General features: G+C 41.4%; 1 protein-coding gene across 1 annotated transcript in view; it reads right to left on the reverse strand.

Annotated features, from left to right (window-relative positions):
* Positions 1-1366: 1366 nt before the first annotated feature.
* The window catches only part of wdhd1 (WD repeat and HMG-box DNA binding protein 1), a gene marked incomplete at its 5' end in the record, with an annotated part of 26244 nt that continues 3388 nt past the window's right edge, over positions 1367-24222 (reverse strand). The window contains 21 exons of the mRNA XM_084053827.1: positions 1367-2052; positions 5239-5374; positions 5547-5701; positions 6362-6514; positions 7576-7607; positions 10496-10552; positions 10683-10822; positions 11090-11322; positions 12026-12157; positions 13081-13195; positions 14239-14395; positions 15286-15423; positions 15757-15998; positions 17229-17413; positions 17709-17896; positions 19627-19828; positions 20162-20309; positions 21479-21585; positions 22939-23031; positions 23200-23295; positions 23486-23536. Of these exons, the coding sequence (XP_083909953.1) occupies positions 1876-2052; positions 5239-5374; positions 5547-5701; positions 6362-6514; positions 7576-7607; positions 10496-10552; positions 10683-10822; positions 11090-11322; positions 12026-12157; positions 13081-13195; positions 14239-14395; positions 15286-15423; positions 15757-15998; positions 17229-17413; positions 17709-17896; positions 19627-19828; positions 20162-20309; positions 21479-21585; positions 22939-23031; positions 23200-23295; positions 23486-23536 (2937 nt within the window). The 3' untranslated portion in view covers positions 1367-1875. The remainder of the gene's footprint in view (positions 2053-5238; positions 5375-5546; positions 5702-6361; positions 6515-7575; positions 7608-10495; positions 10553-10682; positions 10823-11089; positions 11323-12025; positions 12158-13080; positions 13196-14238; positions 14396-15285; positions 15424-15756; positions 15999-17228; positions 17414-17708; positions 17897-19626; positions 19829-20161; positions 20310-21478; positions 21586-22938; positions 23032-23199; positions 23296-23485; positions 23537-24222) is intronic.

Below are 24222 nucleotides of genomic sequence, written 5' to 3' on the forward strand. Positions count from 1 at the left end.
TATATTGACTAATTTTGCTGGAACCTACAGTAGCCTGGAATCCAGACTGATTGCTACGTTCTGCTTTTTTTTCTCACTTAGAAAAACCTGGAACCCCCTCAAGGATCTACTTTGAGAACCTGACCAAGGTCACATACTACCCAACTAGAAAAGTGCAGATAGTAGAGTACAAATCTCCAAGACTGTTGTTAAAGATTCACCTGTTCAAACAGGCTTTCACATAGCTGCTTGTGATTACAGCTCTGTGTTGAGATGATTGTTTTATTGTCTTAGGGTTAGGGTTAGGGTTAGGGTTACCAAGGTCACATACTACCCAACTAGAAAAGTGCAGATAGTAGAGTACAAATCTCCAAGACTGTTGTTAAAGATTCACCTGTTCAAACAGGCTTTCACATAGCTGCTTGTGATTACAGCTCTGTGTTGAGATGATTGTTTTATTGTCTTTGCTTATTTTATTGTCTTTGCTTATTTTATTGATATGCTTGTGAAGCACTTTGTGACTATCAATGTCTGTGAAAGGTGCTCTACAAATACATTTTACTTTCTTACAAATCTCCGACAAGAGGATGCTCTAATAATAATTATAGTAATGCATGCAGTTACATCATCCAAAACATGTTATTTTCAAACCAAGTAGATTTGTTTGTTCAGCAACTGCACATCTGTGATTTCAAGACAGCCATGTATTATTATACTAGTTTTGATGTGTACTGTACACTTTGCAGAGGCTCTCTATACTCTTTAAAATGGGCTAACGGCTGACTTCACTACTTAAACTTAAACCCTCTAGACTGGACCTGATTTAGATCTATACTTGGGCGCTGCTTTATCTGCCAAAATAGCTGATCTAAAAGCTCTGGTTTACACAGTATAGGCGTTTTTGAGTTGTGCGGAGACATATTAAGGACTCTTGTAATTTGGCCGTTTGGGGATATACAGTATTGTCATGTTCAGAAATGTGTATTTTGGTGTAATCAAACATCGCCTTGTTGCTCTGCGATTATACATTTCAACTATTGTTGACATAGTTGTTGACTGATTTGGGAAAATATTAGAGAATCAAGATCCTTGGCCTGTCAGGATGCACAAGCAATATGACCCTGATCAGCCCAGTGAAGATAAGCTGACGGAAGACACAGGGGCAAACACATGATCTCCTGGAGGAGATAAATTATCCACATTCAGAAGTAGTTTTAATGCTTTGTGTACCAAGCCCAACTGAGATACTCCATATAAACATTACTCAGCAAGTTTGCAACTACTGCCATCTGTGAGTGGGCCTCTCACTGTGGTCTTGTTTCTCATAAAGTATACTGTAGATACGCACAACATAACAGCCCATCACAAAACTGAAACAAACTTCGTATATAATTACATTTATTTTATACTTACAATACAGTACAAATGAAAAGTCTAAAACAATTTAAACATAGAAAGCGGCAGCGAAACATACATGCTGCATTCCCCATACTGTTTCCAAATAAGTTTGGCAGGATTTCAGTTTACATGCTTATTTCCTTTCTGTTGTGTGACTCGTTCAGACCAGCTTCAAATGCCTCCAAGCCCCGACAGCATATTGGAAAATGAATAACTTGTCTACAGCAAATCCCCCCCCCCCAAAAAAAAACTCTGCTCTGGATAGAACCAATTCTACAGTTTCACGTAGAACTAGAGGCAACATTCATCCCCTCTCTCAAAATTTACATTTCATGTCCTGCACAGTAAACTCAAAATTAATCAATCTATTTGTAAGTCCAAGAGTGTACAAATGTAACACAATGGACCGTTATGGGTCCATTTGTTTACAAGTGTACACTCATAGTTCAATGATTTTACAGTGTGTCATGTGCAGTACGATAAGAACATGATCAATTATTAGCTTTTGTTGAAAGCAAATGCTGAAAGCTTAGCTGAGGTATCCAGGGGCTTCTTCTTCTTGGCATTACTTTCATCCGTTTCCACCTCTGTGTTATCATTCTCTGCACCTCCATCCCTCTTTCTTTTCTTCAAATCAGTATCACCACCCTGACCTTTAGCTCTCTCTGTCCATACCTAAAAGGACAAAGATTCACAGAAATGATTCACTTCACCGAATCAGATTCATGACGACCACCAAACATTTAAAAAAAAAGGCAAAATGGCTGATGTTCTATTGCGCCGACCTGCTCACCCAACACCCACATGATGGCCAAACACAAACACACATGCACACACTCGCTCAGCCATGCAGTTGGAAATTGCATCCTGTCATGTATAATCACTATTGACAGGCTCCATCCCTCTGTTTGGCCTGCTGGCTCTTATCCTCCCCCGAGCTGAGACAAAAGGAAACGCTTGCCTGTAACGTAATGGAGCTGGGATGAATCATCAGTGGTCGGCGTGAAGACTATAGCAACAGCCAGGGCCTGAGCCTCCACTCAGCGCTCAAATGCCCACCCACCACCTCAGCACCTGCATTTGAACCCCGTCCATTAACCCCATGCTGAATATTCACACAAGCTACTGTAGGTTAGGGATTTTCACCCTTTTGAATGTCAAGGACGCCCATTTGATACCAGATATTTTATGACCCCAATCTATCTATACTGTAAAATACTCAGGGTTAATTTGACGCGTAACGGTCCATTTGGACCCCTGGTGGTCCCCGGACCTGGCGTTGAAAACCAGGGAGCTACGGTAGGACTCATGGCCCATTGTTAAACTGAGGGTACAAGCCATTGAACTGTCATGACGTCGTAGGTCCTTAGAAACTTAACCGGGCGATATGGAAAAATAAATCTAATATCACAATGTTTTTGAACAAATCTCTCGATACTGATATTGTGACAATAATATCATATATTGTGACTATATATTTTCTTTAAAAAATATATAAAAATGGCTAAAATAGCCGATCTACAAGCTTACAGCATGTTGCATCGTGATGCATTGTGAGCTTGTATATCTGCAGTTTTTTAAATATATAATAAGACTTAAGAGATTAAAACCAGGAAAAGATAACACTAATGCCATATCACAATATTACGATAGGAAATCCCAGACGATATCTAGTCTCATTCAAAAAGGCACGTTGTTGTGACACAACAAAGTGCATGTAATGAGGAAATGAAAGAAAAGCCTGCACAATAGCTTGATGCTCCAAATGAGCAAATAGGCAAACATTTTTTTGACCACGTCCTGTCTTCCCATAATCCCATTCTTAAAATGTCCAGTACAATTACCGTATACAAAATAGAAAATGGGAGATTAAATATATCACTATTAGGTGACATAATATAGCCTGACATTGGTCAGACTCATAACGAGGATTTACTCCCACGTTGAACTTGTGAGTGAATCCACGTTATCAGTATGGCAATGCCAGGGTTGACATAATATACAATATAGGTGTTCTACAGGCACATAGATTGGTGAAGCAATAGGGAGCCAGCGTTGGACTCCAGCGCTAGGTTTGGATCCGCCTCTCTAGGCCTTGGAAAGCCTGCGTTCCTCCAGCCTAGCAGCTGGTAACTATGGTCCAGGTCAAACTGAGTTCTCTAGTGGCAAAGTAACTACTCAGTGGTTCTAATTTCTTCTGGCTTTGGCCACTAATATGTAACCCTGTAAATTGAAGAACCCATATATATATAAATAAGTGAACATGGTTGTGATGCCCCACTGGATGCATTCATGAATGCCTAGCTATTGAACTAATAAATAAAAACTGATACCGATATGAAATCTTTGTTAATATCGGTATTATCAGACATCTCTACTAGTTTAATACCACAATATCGATAATGTCGATAGATTGCTCAGCCCTATTTCAGAGCATTGTTTTCTTTGATGAAAATGGGAAAATCATATGGAGGTTGGTCAGAGTGGACAGCAGTATGTATGTCAGCAGTGTCAGAGGACTGTTAATATTTGAATAATCATTGATTAAAACACTCAAAGTTCACATATTTTGGCTTTGGTCCTACCAGTATCAATGATCAGCTAAGAATTTTGGTGAGATTTGTGACTGATCAATTCTGTTACCATCAAAGCTAACAAAGTACCCAGTAGTCTCTTTATTCCTAAAGGGGTAGATATGCACAAAGGAAATCACTACATACAAGGGTGTAATGAGTTATGACTATTCTCTCGTGCTCACTGCTCACAGTTAAATCAAAGTGACTTTTTCCCCTCTACACAGTGGCCACTCTTTTACAGCACAATCTGGCAGAATGTCTTAAATCTCTTAGAAGTTTCATATAGTTACATTTCCCCCAAAACTCTCGGTTGCTCGCAAGGAAGGTTATGCAGTCCAGAACGTGTCTGAATTACATTTTGTAACTGACATTCACTTGAATCGTGACTTTTCCAATCATTATTCTCTTTCTCTCCCTCCCTTCCTCACACATACGCCATTATCATTAAATCAATGGTCTACCTCACGAACCCCCCCCCCCCACACACACACACACACACTCTTCTCGTGCATCATGTGAAGTGCCATCTACCATTCTCCTGAGTGGTGTTGTATGTGCAGAGTCACAGCTGATGGTTAGTACAGAGCAAGTCTGTCATCAAGCCAATCATCTTTGCTGAACGTGGCGATAATGACTAATGCTAATAAAAGGAGCGAAGGGGTATTGGAACAATACTGAACGGAATCCACAGTAAGAATAGGGTTGATGGAAGCCGTCAACATACTACTGTCCTTGAATACACAGGACCTCAATGGAAATAAGCCATAGGCTTTTTTGGGTTATCCTTTTAGCATCCTTTTGTATAAATCTGTACCCATGTGCTTTTTTTTTGCAAACTGTTAAAATAAAGTATTCAATCAATCAATCAAAGTCCTTCTCAGTGAAGAACAAAAGGTGAATGGAATGGCCACTCACTTAAAAAAAATTAAGAACAGGGTAAATGAATGAGAAGGTGATACGGTAATCATCACCCCCCCCATCCATGGGTGTATCTTTTCATAATTTATTGCAGTGTTTCTAAACCTGGAGGTCCAACCCGAAAGAGGGTTGTTGGATGCTTTGACAAGGTCGCGGACAAACAGTTAATTCTATAGAGAAACATTGTGGTTTCTGACTTCTTGTTGTTGCATGCCCCAGTACAAAATCGGATTACCAAACCATTTGATTGATATGGTACCATTATGTAGCTTCATATATCAAAAAACACAACTCCTGTCTCATTGGGATGGGTATCATTAGGATTTTTTGGATTCTGGGGTTTAAGAGGTTAAGACTTGTAACATACCAGTCGATCCTCTGCTGACAGCGTTCTGAAGCGACTCATCGCTTCCTTGATGATGCCGGGCTCCTCCAGGTCAGGCTGGTCAGCATTGATACTCTTCCTGTTCTCCTCCAGCCACAGCTGGAAGCCTGTCTTTGGCCTGAGACACACACACACACACACACACACACACACACACACACACACACACACACAGTTACTCTACAACAACAATAATAATCTATCTAAGGTGCACAGTGCACATATTACATTAGTATTAACAACGGACTGGTCATTTTCTAATAATATTGTGTCAGTTAATAATGACTTACTTCCTGTTTTCACTGTTATCTGCTGTTATGGCAGGAGTTGGGACCTCTGCTTGCTTCGGCGTATCCGCAGGAAGTTCCAAGTTCTCCCGAGACTTCTTATTGGTTGCCTTGGGGCCAATCTTAGATGCCGTCATCTGTAGCAGTGTGGACTGAGTCTGGAGGAAACAAGTAAAGTTGAGCAGCATACACAATCAGACTGATTTAAAGACCTACTCCACCCAAAAAAAACAGTTTGGAATGGAATACTAAATAGAGCAAAGAAAAAGGTAATGTAAAACTCTTTTTTTGGGTCCAATAATGGACATCACTCGAAAGTAACTCCTATAAATAATACATTATTAAAGTATTGTAATTGCAACTCACAATACTCTAGCAGTGTTACACGATGTAGCAACGCATAATGTAATATTGGTTCATAATGTAATAAACTAAATGTAATAAAAGCTCATAATGTAATAATAAGCCCACGAACGCATGACGTGATAACGGATTTTTGCATAATGTAATACTAATAATGTAATAGAATAATTGCCCTCGGCAGATTTGGTCTGGCACCGCTCAGTTGTGATTGGATTTCACTCCCTCCGAAGTAGTGAGGGACCAGTCAGGGCCCAGTATGCAAATGTGGGGCGGGCCCACATTTGCATACTTAATCCGCCCCTTGGAAATGCAGGTTCCACACAGAGATCCCAGACTAAGATCTATGCAGTGATATTAGTCTGGCCATGCCAGGCTAGTGTGTGTGCACTGTAAAATCCTTAAGTGTTAATTTAACCGTGAGAGTGGCAGAGTGCTTGAGAGACTTAAAGTCATACCTTTGTCTTGGATTTGGGTGCCAGTGGTTTAAGGACGGGGGTTTTGCTCTGCTTTCCTGCAGAGCTGCTGAGAGGAAGAGACCTCCTTACTGAGGTCATGCTGTCCAGGACATTGGTCACTCTGGGGCCTGACTGACCACCTGAAGGTGAGGCCTGCACACACATCACATTAGATTCAGAAACCTTTATTTTTTATGGCGTGACGCCATAGTTTATTTTTTTATCCTGAGCTATGCATTTTGCCATGCTTTATTTTTTCTCCACATACTCCACGTACATTTTATACTTAACATCAACAGTTACAAAGCATTTAACGTTAAATTATGGAAGTTAACTGGGCTCAGACTGGGCTTAAACCAAGGAGATGACCAACGACATCCCTATGACATTGATAAATAAATTATAAAAAATTATAAAAAGCTCAGTTCAAGTGCCACTTATTGTAATTTGCCTACATCACAATGATACGCTACAAATCAAATGATGCATCTGTTTTTCTGAAGTGCAGAAAGCCAGATGCAGAAAGCTTCCAAAAGGCTCGCCTGATAGAAACACTAGAAGTAATCTCTCCATATTTGGGAAAGACTCCAAGATCCACATGGGAGCCACGCCTTTATTAGACCCAATAAAGTGTACTGCCCTTTATCACTACTGGCTTACCAGGGAGCATGTAGCGCCCCCGTCCTACTTTTCCCGTTCAACAGCCCTGCTGACAGGCACCACCCCAGCCCGTAGGTGTAGTGATAAAGATTGCCCTCCTTGCTAGTCTTCACTCACATGAACATGCAGGTCAATTATGAACATGACCAATTGTGTTTGTATAGATGCTGGGCCAAGCCAGTGGTGGACAGGTACTTTCCAACCTGAGCACCCTCAGATACTTTTCTCCCTAGAGATGGTTTGTAGTCATTCAATATGGCTGAAATGTTTGCAGACTGACATACACACACACCAGAAGAATCCCGGTGTGTCTGTGTATGTAACAGTCTGTGTCAATAATGTAAGCAATGGACCTACAGATCAATAAATATGCGCTGAGTAACTTAACTTAAGAGGACTAACCCAGAGAAGGGCACCGGACAAAACAGATCTTTTAAAAATGTATGCAAACAACAAGTGCAAGCATGGCAAGTGTTCAGTCAAAACGGCCTGATGAGGACGCTGTAGCGTTAAACCGTTGGTAGCGTTTGTACATTAACATACATGGGACTCACCTTGAAAGGATTCACCCGTGCCGCTTTGCTAACTGCAAAACAAATATATTAATACATACAAATTAACAAATATTTTTAACTTCGCAAGCACAAATTCATTCACAATACATCAATATGAATGTGACCCTGCATTTCCTAAATCTATTCATTTAATAAATAAACAAACAAATATAAACTATTCTTAGAGGTCTTTAACACATTCCCTGCCAGAGTTTATTCATAAGGTACTCACCCACTGCCAGCGTTTTTGAGTTTTATAGCCTTTTGAACCGTTCACAAAAAAATTATATCCATTAAAATCCGCGATCGGATGGTGTTTATAAACAGCAACGACGGACGTTCGAGCCCTCATAATGTTGACACTTTTTTATGGGGCCAGGCTTCCAGCATGGACCCATATTGTTATTGGCATTATTCCGTTTCTTCTTCTTTTTCTGCCGTTTTTGCCAGTTCTGGCTGAACCGTGCAGTCGCTTTTTATGAAACTCGGCCATATGATAGATGGTCATGAAAAACGATCAAAAAATAAATCTCACAATCTTTCGTCAAAAGGTGGCGCTATAGCACTCAGTTGAAAATGACAACTTTGAACAGGTACAACTCATGCCCTGTTTCACCTACAGCCATGAAACTTCGATGCACACATGCGTCTCCTCATGCTGAACAACTTTCACACTCTGACTTTTGACCTCTGACCTTTAGATCTCCCACCATTTTGAATTATATGAAAAACAGTTAAAACCTATCTCCTCCTGGGATTTTTGAGTAATCTGCACGAAACTTTTTACACATGAACTTTGGACCTATACCAAAAAACGTTTGCAAAATATCTTCCATAAGTGAAAAAATGAAGCTTTAATGAGCCAATGAATATTGCAGTTTTATGACAATTATTCATCTGCCCCTAACACATACATGCAGACTTACCATTCTTTGAAACTTTGCAGAAATGTAAAGGGCCATTCCAAATATCACTGAAACCAATCTTACTCCAATTGGTCAAACGGTGGCGCTATAGCAATTTTTTGAAAATTGAAACTTTAAACAGGCAAAAGTCATGCCTCGTTTGGCCGACAGCCATTAGACCTGCTTACACATGTGCCTTGACTAATGAGGAACACATCTATCACGTTGACCAGTAAGCACCGCCCTTAGATTGTCCGCAATCTTGAGCAGTTTGAAAAACACTTAAACCCAGGATTTTTCAGCTATTTGCGTGAAACTGTATGATCTGTGTGATCTCCTTTTTCACAGGTTCTTGTCTGTTGGTGGCTTCTCGCTTAAATGTGTGCCCCACAACCTGAAGGTCACCAGTTCAAGCCTCACTTGGTGCAGACTTCATCTAAGTTGCATTTCACACAACATGACTATCAATGAATACATCTGCAATTGTTAAAGATAACATGAAATACTTAATTGAGTGTTTTTTACATACAGCTGATCTACAATCTCACAACTTTTCAGATAGCAATGAGAGTATGTTTTTTCAATGTATAACATACTTCATTGTGAAAATAGCCGATGTACAATCTGACAACTTTTAATGGTTTGTGAGCTTGTAGATCGGCTACTTTCACTAGTTTTGCTTCTGAGGAGATGTACAATTTCTTCATTGGTAAATGGTTTGTGAACGAGTGATCTTAGTGTTAGTGAAACAGGGGCTTGGGTCATGACAGAAGGCAAGCGTTTGTCATCCTCAACAGACAACATCAGCCTGGACAAAGCTATAGCACTATAGGTAGTGTTGCAGCTACCTAAGAGTGCCTCACGACCGCAAGGTTGCTGGTTCAAGCCTCACTTGATGCACACTCATTTAAGTTGAATTGCAAAAAACATGACTCAATCTATTCCGTTTCCATGTCTCTTCAATCTATTCCGTCTATTCCGTCTCTCTCTCTCTCTCTCTCTCTCTCTCTCTCTCTCTCTCTCTCTCTCTCTCTCTCTCTCTCTCTCTCTCTCTCTCTCTCTCTCTCTCTCTCTCTCTCTCTCTCTCTCTCTCTCTCTCTCTCTCTCTCTCTCTCTCTCTCTCTCTCTCTCTCTCTCTCTCTCTCTCTCTCTCTCTCTCTCTCTCTCTCTCTCTCTCTGGGTTGGCCATAGCTGAGTGGTTAGTGAGCCCGCCTAGGGAGCCAGAGGCTCTGGTTGCCCCAGGTACGATTCCAGGCCAGGTCAGCAAATGTGTCGATGAAATTTGCCATCGACACAAGCAAGACTCTTAACCCCTAATTGCTCACAGGCCCTCATTGGAAACAAGACCGCAAGGACTTTCATGAACTGACCTGTTAAGGAATTGTCATTTCTCTTTCTCTCTCCTGGCCCCATATTATCGCTGCTTGCAGCTATATTTTCTTTTTCTTCTTCTGTGATATCAGCGGCCCAAAGAGGCTGCAAACGTCATATCCGTTTGGCTGTGACGTGGCTGTGACGTTTCCCCACCGGCCATCTTAGATTAGCTTAGCATCCGATCGGCTATCAGATCGTTTTTAAACACAAAGAGGATAACCGTTCGTCGATCAAAGACAAGAAAATACAACCGGAGCTTACCATTCGTTTTTTAAACCGTGTGAAAACCATGATCTTTAGCCAAAACCAGGGAAAAACTGTTTTTTCAAGATAAAAAACGAACCGGAAACGGTTGTCGGAAATTTTCTCATAGGATGGGTCGGAACTCGGAAGCGTCACGGGGAAAAAAAAAAAATCAAGGATGGTACCAAAAAATTTTTTTTTCGTTATTAAACCACATAAAAAGACGATCCCGAGATATCTCGGGATACGCAGGTAACGGGTGGATTTAATGTCCCGAGATATCTCGGGATTGGCAGTATATGTGTTAATGACAGTTCCAATTTTCTGTGGTGAAGTTCATGTTGATGTGTATTAAAACATATACTATAAGGTCAGCTGGTAAGCCAATGTTAACTCACTTGGTTTCAGGACTGGCTTTTCAGGTGACACGACTCCTTTTGCAAATGGATTCAGACCTACATTGTTGAGAGAAAATATCAAAATAAGAAAATGTAATAAAAACATACACATACAATGCGGCACAGCATAAGATTAATTTGTATTTCGTGATGTCGGACAGGGGGATTTGCAGGGGTCACGACTCACGCTTCCTGCTTTCTGCAGCCGTCTCCTCCTCCGCCGTGTCCATCTCTCCTTCGTCCTCCACTTCGTCTTCACATTCTTCCTCATTATTAATGTGTTTCGTGTTGTGATGGACAGCTGGGCTCCTTCCATTCTGACCATGTCTGTGATAGTTATGACAGTTTGAATACACTTATCATGTGCATACAATAAAATGCTGGATATGCATCAAAAGCTTGTTTCATGGTCAATTCAATGATGAGGTTGGATATGGAATAGGGATGCGCATGAAAAGTTGACTAGCTGATGTGGAACAGTTAGCGGTTAGCAGCTTAAGCACCAAAAACTCATAGGCATTGATGATGGAAATATTGATCTGTGACTCCTCTGCAATCAGATGCCTCATTAAGACCATGCTAATTCGACTTTACCCAGAGTTCCACCGGGCGGAGGAGGTATGCTCGGGCTCCTCTTCCTGCTCGTCGGGCCCTTCCTCTTCCTGCTGGAGCTGGTTGGCCTTCTCCAGGGCGAGTTCGCTGAGGCGCTGTGCGAGGACCATGCGTCTGGAGCGCGAGGCATAGCGCATGGCCAGCGTCACCACGTTCTGGGTCATCATCTCGGCCAGCTCCACACAGCGGAACTCCCGCTCCAGCTTACAGGACAACTGGAGTCACACAAGCACAGAACACTGAACTGTTATTTAAAAATCTGGGTTGTCTGAGCAAGCAGCAAGTGACTTAAATCTTTAAGACCGGGAACTTTTTGATTCGAGCTAAAAAAAGCATTATTTTACACTTTGGCTATTCAAAAATAGCAGATCTACAAGCTCATAGCGCGGCACCGCGCTATGAGCTTGTAGATCTGCTATTTTTGAAAAATCATGAAAATGTGTGCACATCTTTGAATATATATATTTGTAAAGCGAACATTTCTAACTCAAATCTTTGCTTCTGGGGGTCCCTGGAACAAAATATTTTGAGATGGGGGTCCGTGGCCAAATACATATCATTTTGGGGGTCCTTGACATGAAAAAGATTGAGCACCACTGATATAGAAACATACGTTTTTCAGAATACTGTTGGGATTTAGGAGACATGTAGAATCAGCTTCAGGTCTTAATGAGTTAAAGCGGGCATGAAAATCAGATATTAACAGGTCAAACTGACATCTTTCTATCCAGAGACAACTGTGCATTGTGATACTTCAGCACACCGTTATAATATGGTCTCTCTACTCCGTAATAATCCTCTATGATGAAGAATTATATTCAACAGCTATGTATATAGTAGTATGTGCGACATCAGTGTACATTTCAATTACATCAACCACTTTCGAATGTGTCCCCAATATAATTTTCCCTCACTCACAGCAAACATCTTCATAAGCAGCTCCTGCTGTTGTTTCTGGGCCTGGCTCTGTCCATCCTCGTCGATCTCATAACCGCTGGAGGACAAGAAGCTGTAGTGATTTTGGAAGAGCATCGAACGCCAGTATTGCTCCTGGAGGATGAAGCCAAACACAGAATTGGACAAGAAAAGGAGCACAAACCTCCTCCAGGAGGCATGCCATACCTCCCTCCATCTGTCTGTCTGTCCGTCCATCTGTCTGTCTGTGGCATATGATCAGTGTCGTTTTGCCTAAGTTGCACATGCCTAGAAACACCCCTTCATGTGAAGACAATGTTTTAGTAGTAGTTGAGTGCGGAAAAGGCACAATGGGGAGAAAATGTCGTCTCCTGTCGCCTGCAACCGACAGGAGCTAATTCTAGTGTAGATCCTATAGGATTAGTGGTTCCCAAACTTTGTAACTTGAGACCCAAAAGAGAAATTTCATGTCTCTCGGGACCCAAACTAGTGAAGTTTGGGTCCGTTCTACAAGCTCAAAACGCAATGTGTTTTGAACTTGTAAAACGGCTATTTACATTACGTCTTTAACGGTTTTGAGTTATTTATGGGAATTCTTTGATTTCAAAAATATATATATTATGAGATAATTTTCCAACATTTTGTATTTATTTTGTGTATATTTTTCAAATATCTCTTGAAATATATAATTATTTATTTTTATGTAGGAAACAACAAAAAAAGGGTGACATTTACTCATGACCCATAAAAATGGGTCTCCGATTGGCTAGTTCTACTCCATAGCCTCACGTACCCATAGCAAAAAATACAAAAATAACAGTTGTCAATGACCGATTCTATGTTATATGTTCTGCAATTGAGTTCCTTGGCCTGGTGGCAACATGCACAATCAGTGTACTAGTTTAAACAGACAGAAGTACTAGTAAACTGACAAGGGTGAAAACGTAACATAACATAATCTTCGCCCTAACGGCGGACATAATTAGAATTAGAATGTAGAGCAGAATTGAAGAGCTGGTTAGCTGTCTGAGGTGTATTGGGTGCAGAGCAGGCATTACCTCCATCTGTCCCTTCTCTGTGGTGGTCTGACAAACAGGCAGGTTGAAGGGCAGGATTGCTACGGCGGGTCTGGGCAGGGTAGGGGGGAACCTGGAGCCTTTACATGGGATACACCTGGACAGTCCAGGAGAGACCAGCGTCAGCACAACAAACTAAAACACCATGACTGAAAGGAGGCTTTGATTTGAAAGACATTTTAAGGATAAAATAACTTAAATTCTAGCCTATTGTTCGTACCATAATATTCCAGATATATCAAATGTCTATGTTTTTTACATCAAACAGATGCTGGCAGGACCTGTAATAAGCCAGGTGTTCATTGCCTTTCATAGATGCTTTAGGGGAGAGCCTTATAGAAAACTGCATTAACTGTTCAAATAAAGGGACCATCTCAACAAATGATATATTAAGTATGTTGAATGTCTCTAGGTTTAGGTCTTCCGAACCTCTGAGAAGTTAAAGGGACGCTGTCATACTTTTTAATTGTTCATGGTTATCGTAGTCTTTAGAAACAACATAATTTAGGATACAATCCATATTGAAAGAGAAAATTCAGCCTCCAGGAAATAAAGGGTTGTGGTTTCCACATTCATTGATATTGCACTTATATCAGGCTGCTAATCAAACTTTTTACATCTTACAACATATATAAACAGGTCTTACAAATTGCTGTCCGGCAGAAACCAGCCAACTCCATTTTGACGCTTTTGCATTTTTTTTCCATAAATCAGTGCTATTGAACACCCTTTACGTCTGTGTGTTGGTAAAAAAAAAAATTAAACAATGAAAAGCATTAAAAAGTGACAAAACCAGCTAACTCCATTGGATCCTCAAACTTTCTGCTAAACCAGCTAACTTCAGCAAAGGGAGGCTGGTTTTGCTGACTCCAGGCTCCACCCCCTTTTGACCTCCAACCTCATTGTGAGCTTAGAGGTCCATTTAGCTGTTCTTATCAATGATGAACAAAAACTCCTAACCCCACTTTTTGTTTTTTGTTTTTTTCATTTCCTGAAAAATGAACATTTTGGAGTTAGCTGGTTGCTGCTGGACAGCAGAGATATATAAACAGGTCATGGTGGTAGAGTCTGTTTAAGTTAAACAACAGTAAATGGACAGAACCTGAGATTGAAACCATGGGAGAGCAGAGGAACCTTTACCTGAGCTGCTCTGGGTTCTCGTGAGCTCCCACCACCCAGTGGTGATCCGACTTGCCCTTGCAGTGGTCCCTGGTGTTACATACAGGTGTCCACGTGTTTCCCAGGGAGCGGTTTAGCAGCCGCACCACCCCCTCAGAGTCTACGTAACACGGGGTACCTGTAAGATAAGACACACTCAGCTTATGATCCTAAACTGAAGGCATGACGGATACAAACAGCACAACTTTCATCTCCCTCCCTGTACATATGGAAGACGGGATGTTAATAATTACCTGTTTAATCAACATTAAGAATTTTGATCAATTGCACGTGCCTTTTATTGGAAATACAGCCATGATTTTCTGAACACAAAAAACAAAAACAGGCATGGAAAATAAGGAACCATGAGCAAACAATATCCTTTTGCAGATTAAAGTGGCTTTGCATCGATTAAAACTTGTGTGGTTTTATGATACTATTACGTACCCACGCCACGCCACACCTAGTAGATGTGCACCAGCAGCTTTCTCCAGCGCATGTAGGAATTTTTTTTTTCCCTACCAGAAAGAGTGGCAGGTGGTCTCCATAATTTATTTGTCAAAGACATTTAGGCGGGTGTAAATGTTGCACCCTGGCACAGGCATCCGTCCACTCTAAATAGTACATTCTGTCTGTTAACGGTTAATGATCAGTTAATGAGGTCAGAATTATTTTTTCTAAATTAGCATTCCTAGAACACAATGACCCTTCTCATTCATTGTGACCTGCTAAACAGAAGCATGCTGTCCAAATGATATATAGTATAGAATAGAACTAATTGGCCTGGACCGCTGGCGTAGCGGTCCAGGCACCTATGCTCCAAAGCAGCCTGACAGCGTGTTGCAGGTTTGAGTCCAGATCCCGACGGCCTTTGCTGAATGTCACTCACCATCTATTTCCCCATTTCCTGTCACACTACAATCCTATCAATAATGGCATAAAAGCCCAAAAAATAAATAGAACTAGTTTACTCTGGACAAAAAGACCAACACCCGTGGCTTCTGTATGGTGGATATTTGTCAAACTGACCCTCAGCAGTGAATCCCAGCCAGGACAGATAGGATCTACGTGACAATGGGAGTGGCTCGCCATTGATGATCTGCCTCTTTCTTCGTCCCAACTGTAACAGCTGGACCCCCAGGGCCTGTTCCCCATCAAAACCTGTAGCTAAGAACACAAAAGACACATAAAGAGTTTTATTTGTGCATGTACTGCATACACTGTACATTTGTTTTCCAATGCTACTGGTTTTTAATTATACGTATGTATTTCCCATTTGTATATGTCTGTAAAGGGCTTCGTAAACCCTGTTTTAAGATAAGTGGTAAAATAAAATTAATAACAATTATTAGTGGATTATGTCTAATGGATTGAATTATTAGCTCTGTGAAGTTCAAGCTTTTTTATGCAAAGACCCCATATTATGAGGGAATGTTTTTGGCAACCCCACCCGTGTGTGTGTGTGTGTGTGTGTGTGTGTGTGTGTGTGTGTGTGTCTACCTCGGTGGTAGACCACAAGCAGCTGCTCTCCGTGTGCAGCCATGCAGACCACAGGCCCAGGCAGGCTCCAGAGTTCCTTCTGAACCCCACCGATGGAGAAGAGGCGCAGCATCAAGCCGCTGGTGGCTACAGCGGCCCAGCCCTGGCCCAAACACAGAGCCCTTACATCCTCACCGGACGGCAGGTCCACCATCCACTCCTTGTTGGTGTCCCATGAGGAGAAGTGGAGGCACTGCAGCTTACTGGGAAGGGAGATGAGAGAAAGGGGTTGAGGGATTAGAGGTCAGAGAGGCAGTGACCTCCAAGTTTGTTTGCAAAAAACTTGTGACTGATTCAAGTCCACACCGTGTTGGATAATCTGTGTTCGAAAGATGAATGAGATGCATTCCGTCTCAATAACTGTAATCATGATTTTGCCCTTGAGCTACTGTAGGCACTTGCTGTACAAGAGCACTTGGGTCACTTTCCCTCTTTCGTCTAGCACAGTTGCAAATGGCAGGATAGAGAGGGTGGAGAAAGGCCAACATGAGCCGGATTCAAATCCATGACTAGGCCTGTCACAATTATTACATAATAGCGATTATTTTGCATAATCGTCAGAATCGTTTTCCTTGTTGAAAAATGTATCTACAAATCTACAAACTCAATGCGCTTTTTTATTTAAGTGAAAGTATAAAATAATGGGCGCCCGCTGGCCTAGCGGTCCAGGCGCATACCACATACGCTGGTAATCCAGCTTGACAGCGTGTCGCGGGTTCGACTCCCGATCCCCATGACCTTTGCTGTGTGTCACCCCCCATCTCTCTCCCCGTTTCCTGTCAGCCTACTGTCCTGCCAAATAAAGGCATAAAAGCCCCCAAAAATATCTTTAAAAAATGTTTTAGTTTCTTTGTATATTGAAGTCATTTGTCATATCTGCCAGGTGCAATTTTTTGTTTACGACGCCTAAAGGGCTAACACAAATGTATTTGATTTTGATTCAATTTCATTACTTGTCCTCAGGGTCAACATCAAATTAGGTAAGACAGCCGTCAGTTTTAGCACTCCCTCCTTACATGGAATGAGTTACAACGCAGTTTAAATATTGACTGCTTCATTTCATTGGGGCAATTTAGAAATCTGCTCATTAATCTCATTATTTTTGATTGAAATGTTTTTAATTAAGGTGTCTTATTGTTTTTTTATACTCTGTTCTTTGCTTGCTTTTACAGTACACAACTTCTTATTTCAATATTATGACTGTTGTGCAATGAGTTTTGTAATCTCTGTATCATTGAAAAGGAGGGTCCTGCCCTGAGAAAATGAATAAAGGTTGAATGAAACAATAAATGAAAATTGCAATGTTTTTTTAATCGAGGCAAACGTTTGAAATAATCATGACACCGACTTGTCATGTGACATGGGTCCTGAGATTGGAACGTGACCTCAGGATGCTCAAGTTCTCTTGTGTTAAGAAAATATGGCAGGACTACCTGGCGAGTTCGTCAGTGCTGGGGCAGGCCAACAGCACAGCCTCCTGGGACAGGTCGGCCGTGATATGACCCAGGGAGTTGGTGAGGTGCATGGCGTGGTGCACAGCCGTGTCGTGGAACTCCACGTCGATGGCATTGTCGTTCTCATCGTTGTAGCCACGCACGATGCCCACGGAATTCCACATCTGAGACAAGGAAACCATTTTAGTTGTCATAATCCTCCCTTGAAGCCATATACTGTATTGTATTAATCCCCAGGGACCAAGAGTTAAAACCTTTTCATCACAAATGTTTGATTTTGGGTAGGTAAAAAAATAAAATAACATTGGGATCACTTTGATATCTGATCTGTGATCATAGACTTATCTCAGCAAACATTATATCAATAAAAAATGTAATGTAATTACTTTAACACCTAATAATAAGGATTCAAAGTTTTGAACTCTTGGGGACAGAGGATTTATTCTAACATAATCTTACCATAAAGCGGTGCATGAGGTGAGAAGGAGTAGAGCCTGGCTGGAAAGCCTTCTGTGGCGGCGTGGGCATGGGCCCGTCATAGACGGGACGCAAGGGCACCAGCGGTGCAGCAGGGGCCGCTATGGCCCCGTCAAGGTCGTTATCGTCCTCCCCGTATTTATCCAGACCCAGCTTGATAGAGGCAGTGTCTAAGTGGAAACACAATGGGAAATTAAGGGTTTTACAGTATATAAGTTCATTGAGTAATGGTTAGTTACACCAACTGTCAAATATCTCTCCTCTGGCGTCCAAAGGGTCATATCATCATCATACTATTTTCGCCACCAAGTCTCTGTCCACAAAAAAAGTGTCTGTCCACGAGGAAAAGTGTTTGGGGCATAATTCGATAGACCAAATGGTCCCAGATTTGGGGTGTGAGCTTCAGTTGACCCCTTGATGGAACGGGAGGGGCTTACGGATCCAGAGAATCAAAAATGTTTAAAAAAGGGTGAGGAGGAGGCATAGGATTTTTGAATCCTGAGGTCTGAGACGGAGGCATCGGTTCTAGGCTTCTCTGGTAGGTCTATCAGACTCCTTGAGTGACAGGCAGGGCTTCGCGAGACGTTTATGCCGGGCTTCGCGTGACGTTTGTGCCGGGCTTCGCACATACTACAGTATAAGCCACCATGTCTCTGTCCGCAAAAAACAAAGTCTGTCCGAGGCATAGATTTGGGGTGGGAGCTTCAGATGACCCATTGAGTGAACGTGCTTTGCGTGACGTTCGTGCCATATAGTCAACATAACAGTGAATGCAAAAGGGACAAAGAAGGGAGGAGGCTATTCATTTGAAGAGGGAAGAGACTTTAAAATACTGCTACTCATCTTGCAGCAGACATCATCAATTAGATTTGACCAGGGTCCAAATTCTCAGAGGAAATACACTTTGGGCCATACACACAATCACAACACATCCTGCCATAACAATGTTCCTGTTCCTGTCTTTTTCCACTCAAATTACAGCTATATAAACAAGAAATGACGACGCAGTCATATTAATACCAGGTTGATCTCTCCAGCGTCCCCGCACGGAACCAAATGGACCCGTGGTCCTGTACCCTTTCGCTCGTAGAGTAACAAATCGCTGTTGGAGGCGGCGTGTGTGTGTGTATGAGGAGTCAAGTCAATAGTTTGTTTGGTGGCAACGACCACTTTTCTTTTAATAGTTTGGTGGCAACGACCACACTTTTTTTTTTGTTCTGGGCTATGATCCCATAGCATGGGAGGACGCTTGTCGTTCAGAGTATGGGGAAGTCTTGGGGAAGTCTCCCCATTGGCTTAATAGCCAAAGACATCTTAAAATGACACAGATGCGTTCCCTTCCCGGTCTTAACTCATTCAGTGCCAAGCTTATTTATGGAATTTTGGCTCTGAGTGCCACACCCAAAATTAATTGTAAAAAAAAGTGCTTAGGAGCCGAGATACAGCCTTTTTCAGTAAGAAGTTAAGTTAAGTTATAGACGTCATGTGGCACTGAATGAGTTAAAGGATTGCAGGACAGCCAATGATGAAAAGGTCGCCAGAAAGTGTTTAGTAGTTGATCAGTCTCTTCCTAGACCAGGGAACTTACCAGCAACCTGGTAAAAAGTTCCATCTTTGAGGAGCTGAACTACGTTAGCACACTATATCATCTGTATTGATTGAAGGGGCTGTAGTGAGAGCATGGTTTCACACATAAATACATGGCAACATCCAAACAGCTTCATGTAACACCATGAATCTTTGTGTGCGTCTCAGCAGACATAAGAGCCTAACGCTGCATTATTGGCCCAATCAAACAAAATAGGACCGTCCTGGAGAGCTCAATTCTGACTAACTATACATTCTAACTGACAAATTACATTCAATTACAGTTTCAAGATGCCTGCGGCTTTTAACTGACCTCGTGAGTTCTCATCATCGAGGAACGCCCCTCTATTCCTCACCCGCCCCGTCGCAGGCATGAGGTCATCGTCGTCGTCATCGTCCCCTGCAACAGGGTTCTTGGCGGGGGAGTGGGTGTCGCTCAACCCTTCATCCATAAGTCTGTCATCATCTTCATCGAACAGATCATCAAAGTCGTTCGCCTCTTTTTTGGCTGGAACCTGATGAATGTCCAGTGGAACATTGCAACTTACCGTGTTTGACAAAGTAACACTTTCAAACACGTTAACATTTAAAAGTAACATTTAACGCGCATTTCTTAATGTGTAAGAGAAATGAAGTCAAATGATATATCACATTTACTTCTAGTACTACCAGCACAGTAAAATATGTTAATTCATCCATTTTGTACAAATATCCAATCAAGTGTATAAATGGAACCAAATAGCTCCTTCCGGCCCATTTGGTTTAATTTGTACACTCAATGAATTAAATTCTGAGGATTTTATAGTGTAACAAAGAGTTAATTATTATAAATATAATAATGGATGTACCTTAGTGGGCTTTGTGCTAGAGTTCGCTGCTGATGAGGAGAAGCCTTCTAGCATCCCCAGACATCCTTGACTGTCTGTATATGCCAGCTGACTGCCTGATGGATGCCAGGCCACACCACACACTGTGTATCCCTTCTCATGCTTCTGCCTGGAATAGAGAGCAGAAAAAACATATATTAATATTCCTCACTAGGACTGTCACGATTACAAATTTAAGTTGACGATTAAAGGTAGGGTAAGTGATTTTCTTTGGTTAAAATAAGTCTTAAATAGCTCTATATTCTGATAGTACTCATTGCTATAGAGTGTTTGTTCAGTAAAAGGAGTCTCCTCGCGTTTTCAGCTTATAGATCTGCTATTTCTACTATTCCACAGAAGGTGAATATCACACGGCGATAAGGCAACACAATTCTTACTCGGAACGAGGTTGATTTCTCACCACGAATAAAGGCGTATGAATGAGGCACCAACTATACCGTAGTTTTGATGCAACATACTCGCCAGAGATGTTCGCATTGTTAATTAGTCACACTTGCCGTGTGTAACGACCTTTAAAAATGTATAAATTAACACTGAAGATTTTAAATGGCAGCACCTCAGGGTACCTAGTATGTTCTTCAGTTCAGTCCCTTCACAGGCCCTGATTGCTTTTTAAATCCTCATAATAAAGCACGGTTGACTGAGCACACTTATTGTTATTTTATTTTTTTAACCAGCTCTGCCTCCTGCTGCTTACACAATTACACACATTCAAGCTCAAATTACCATTATCTCTCTCTTGAGTGAAGTGCGGATGCAGTGCCTGGCTAAAGGGCACATCAATGACAGGGCAGGATCACTGTTCATTTGAAAGCAACACCCTATTTTGCTCAAAGGCTCTGTGTATTTGAAATGGTGGCCATCCAGTCATGAACCCACTTTGTTCAGAGGTTGGATCAAGGAAAATTTAACTGCCATGATCTCTGAGTGAACCCTGCTGGCAGTGATTACAAGGAGCAAAAGGATTTCCCTCAAGCAGGCTATTGTTGCTGTTGTCTCGGTCTATGGGACTGAAGTCTGCTGTTCATTATTACTTCTCTGAATTTATCAGAACACTAAAGAGACAAGAATGTAAGGGTAAGTGATGACATGAACACAGGTCGAACCCATGAGTTACTGTATGTGTTCGGCACATCTGGTTTAACCAAGGGACGGAAGGAAGAACATCTCACTGTCGTATACACACACTTCTCAGTGCTCACTGTCGTATACGTATGCATACACTTCTCTATAGTACCACCTCACTGTCGTTTAGTATACAGCACTCCTTTACTGTACCTTTCCACACACAGCTTGCTGTCCACGTCCCACACCGTCAACAGACCACCGACACAGCCAGCAGCCAGGAAACGACCACAGGGTGACCAGACCACTACGTTAATGGGCTGAGAGAGAGAGAGAGAAAGGTTAATGAAAGAGTGACTGATATATACAGAGATGTCAAACAAACCACTGCCAAACACAAAGCTATGCTTAAACCGATGATCCTAGAGCCTAGAGTGTACCACGACCCCAAAGTGAGTCATAAGACAAGGTCACAGACTACATAAGTTCAGAATCAACCCACTCCCACCTCTTACCCAAAGTAGGGTTTGAACCCGACTCCGACCTGTCACTACTCACCCACATGTACAAATGGGATGGTTACTAGAGGTGTACCTCTTTACATATTTCTTTATTAGTTAATTCACCAGTTTATTCAGGAAACCACTTTGTAACTCGTAACACTGGATGAATAAATGTCATAACTATTGTCATTTTATGACTACAGTTTAGTAATTATTAGTGGCTCAAACTGTAGGCCCTTCTACACAAGAAAAGGTTATTTGGGGCATGAATGACTAATGTTTAATTCACAGATGAAAGGAAAATGGAAAATAGGAGTTCAGCTAAACTGGGGGCAATTAAAGTACAATTGACTGATTTAAAACTGCAGTTAAACACTGTAAAGGATGACCATCTATTAGCCAATAGAACTCCAGAATGATAGTTCAATCTGTGTTTCAAACCAGCGCCGACGGACCAAGTCAACATTTCCATTTGGTTAATGATGCTGCTATGCCATGCTTCATAGCGATGTGGATGACTGAGTTTATGACGGATCAACTATAATTACAGTTTAGACCATTACATACTGTACATCATTAGAGTTAACACAGCATTGTTTCCAGGTGATAAACTCAATAATGCCATTAAACTAACAAGATTTGGACTCCCTCTTACTGTGAGCAAACTCTTCCCGTTAGACAGACGACCCCCCCCCCCCTTTTTTGTACATATAGCATTATCATTATCACTTTTTCCCCCTGCTTGTACATAGTGTTATCTTTTTCTGTATTTTTGTATTGATATTTGAACTGTGGTGCCACTATATATGACTATGAATTGAATACCAAGGACCTCATTGGAAACAAGACCGCAAGGACTTTTTTGAACAGACCTTTTAGACAAAGTATTTTAAATGTAACTGTGCTGTTTTACATTTTTTTGCCTAATAAAATATTCAATCAATCAATCAGCTGAAGAATCACTCTGATTCTTCCAATATGAGCTGCTTGAATAAGACGTAATATTAGGTTAATACAATATAACACACAATGGACTTAACACTTAGGGATAGTAGCTTTAATGTCTGAAATATGACCTAAACATGTTTACTCTACTTTAAAATTTGGTTCACTGCATTACTGCACACTGCACCAGTAAAAGTTGAATTGCTGTGTGTTATTTAGCCTCACCTGTGTGACCAGGTCATCAGACAGTGTGCTGACATGGTCCCAAGAATCCCTCTGATATAAGTGCACCTTAGTGTCCACAGGAACTGCTAGAAGCTGTGTATACATATGCACAAAATGGAACAATCTCATATCGCTCTCATGTATAAACTGTATTTTGTGGTGCATTGTAGATTCATAATATGACCTCATTAAGAATTAATAAGACTACTGTTTCCAAAGCCTCTCGTCTCTAAATAAAACACAAGAGAGTCCGTCACCGACCTTGCCGTTCCTGGGTTGCCAGGCCAGTCGACACAGGGCCTTGGCGTTGCTGACGTCAGTGGATTTATGCAGTACAGGCCAACTGATGACCTGAGTCTGTAAGACACACACATATATATATATATACAGTAAGTAAGTGACTGACTGACTGAATTGAGAAGCAGTGACAGAAAGAAAGTTTGACAAGAAAAAAAAGCAAATCAATTAAAGATATCGACGTTAGACAGAAACAATAGAAAAAAGAAACAGCAATCAATTAAAGAAGATGTGATTGAATCAGACCAACCTGTTCCTCAATGTTCCACACCACTACAGAGCCATCACAGCTAGCTGAGGCCTGATGGAGGAGAGAATACAGAACTTCATGTCTCATGTCTTATGTGATTTCATAAGAACAAAGAGGGGCTCGCAACTCCCTTTTTTTAATGCTCCAAAGGTTATTTATTTATAACAGCAGATAATATACAACGTTTCGACCCTTCCGGTCTTTTTTCAAGTATATACTTGAAAAAAGACCGGCTTGTCGTTCAGGATGGGAAATAAAGTTGTTGGGAGAAGTGGAACTTAGAAGTCACTAAGCCAGTTTAGCATGAGGGAGAGAGTCCACCCTCTGTGCCGGTTATATTGTACGTGAGGGTGTCAGTAGCTTTGTTTTTAGTTTTGTCAATTTTATTTTGAAAAACAAAGACATACAAAACACTAAACAATATCCGCTAGAGGGCAGTTAACTCATTCAGTGCCACAAGACGTCAAAGACGTCACGTCAAAATAAACGTTTTTTTTTTTGGGGTGGAAAAACATGTTCAGAACCCAAGATATGATGATTTGAAGATTTGCTGCTCCATCCACTCCTTGTTTAACCTATAACTTAAAAAGGCTGTATCTCGCTTCCTAAGCACTTTTTTTTTTACAATGAATTTTGGCTGTGGCACTCAGAGCCAAAATTCCAAAAATAAGCATGGCATTGAATGAGTTAAGAGTCAAATGTTTTCTGACAACACTCATGGTGATGGTTACTACCAT

The sequence above is a fragment of the Gymnoscopelus microlampas genome, assembly GCF_963454915.1.
Source record: "Gymnoscopelus microlampas genome assembly, chromosome: 1".
NCBI classification, from domain to species: domain Eukaryota; kingdom Metazoa; phylum Chordata; class Actinopteri; order Myctophiformes; family Myctophidae; genus Gymnoscopelus; species Gymnoscopelus microlampas.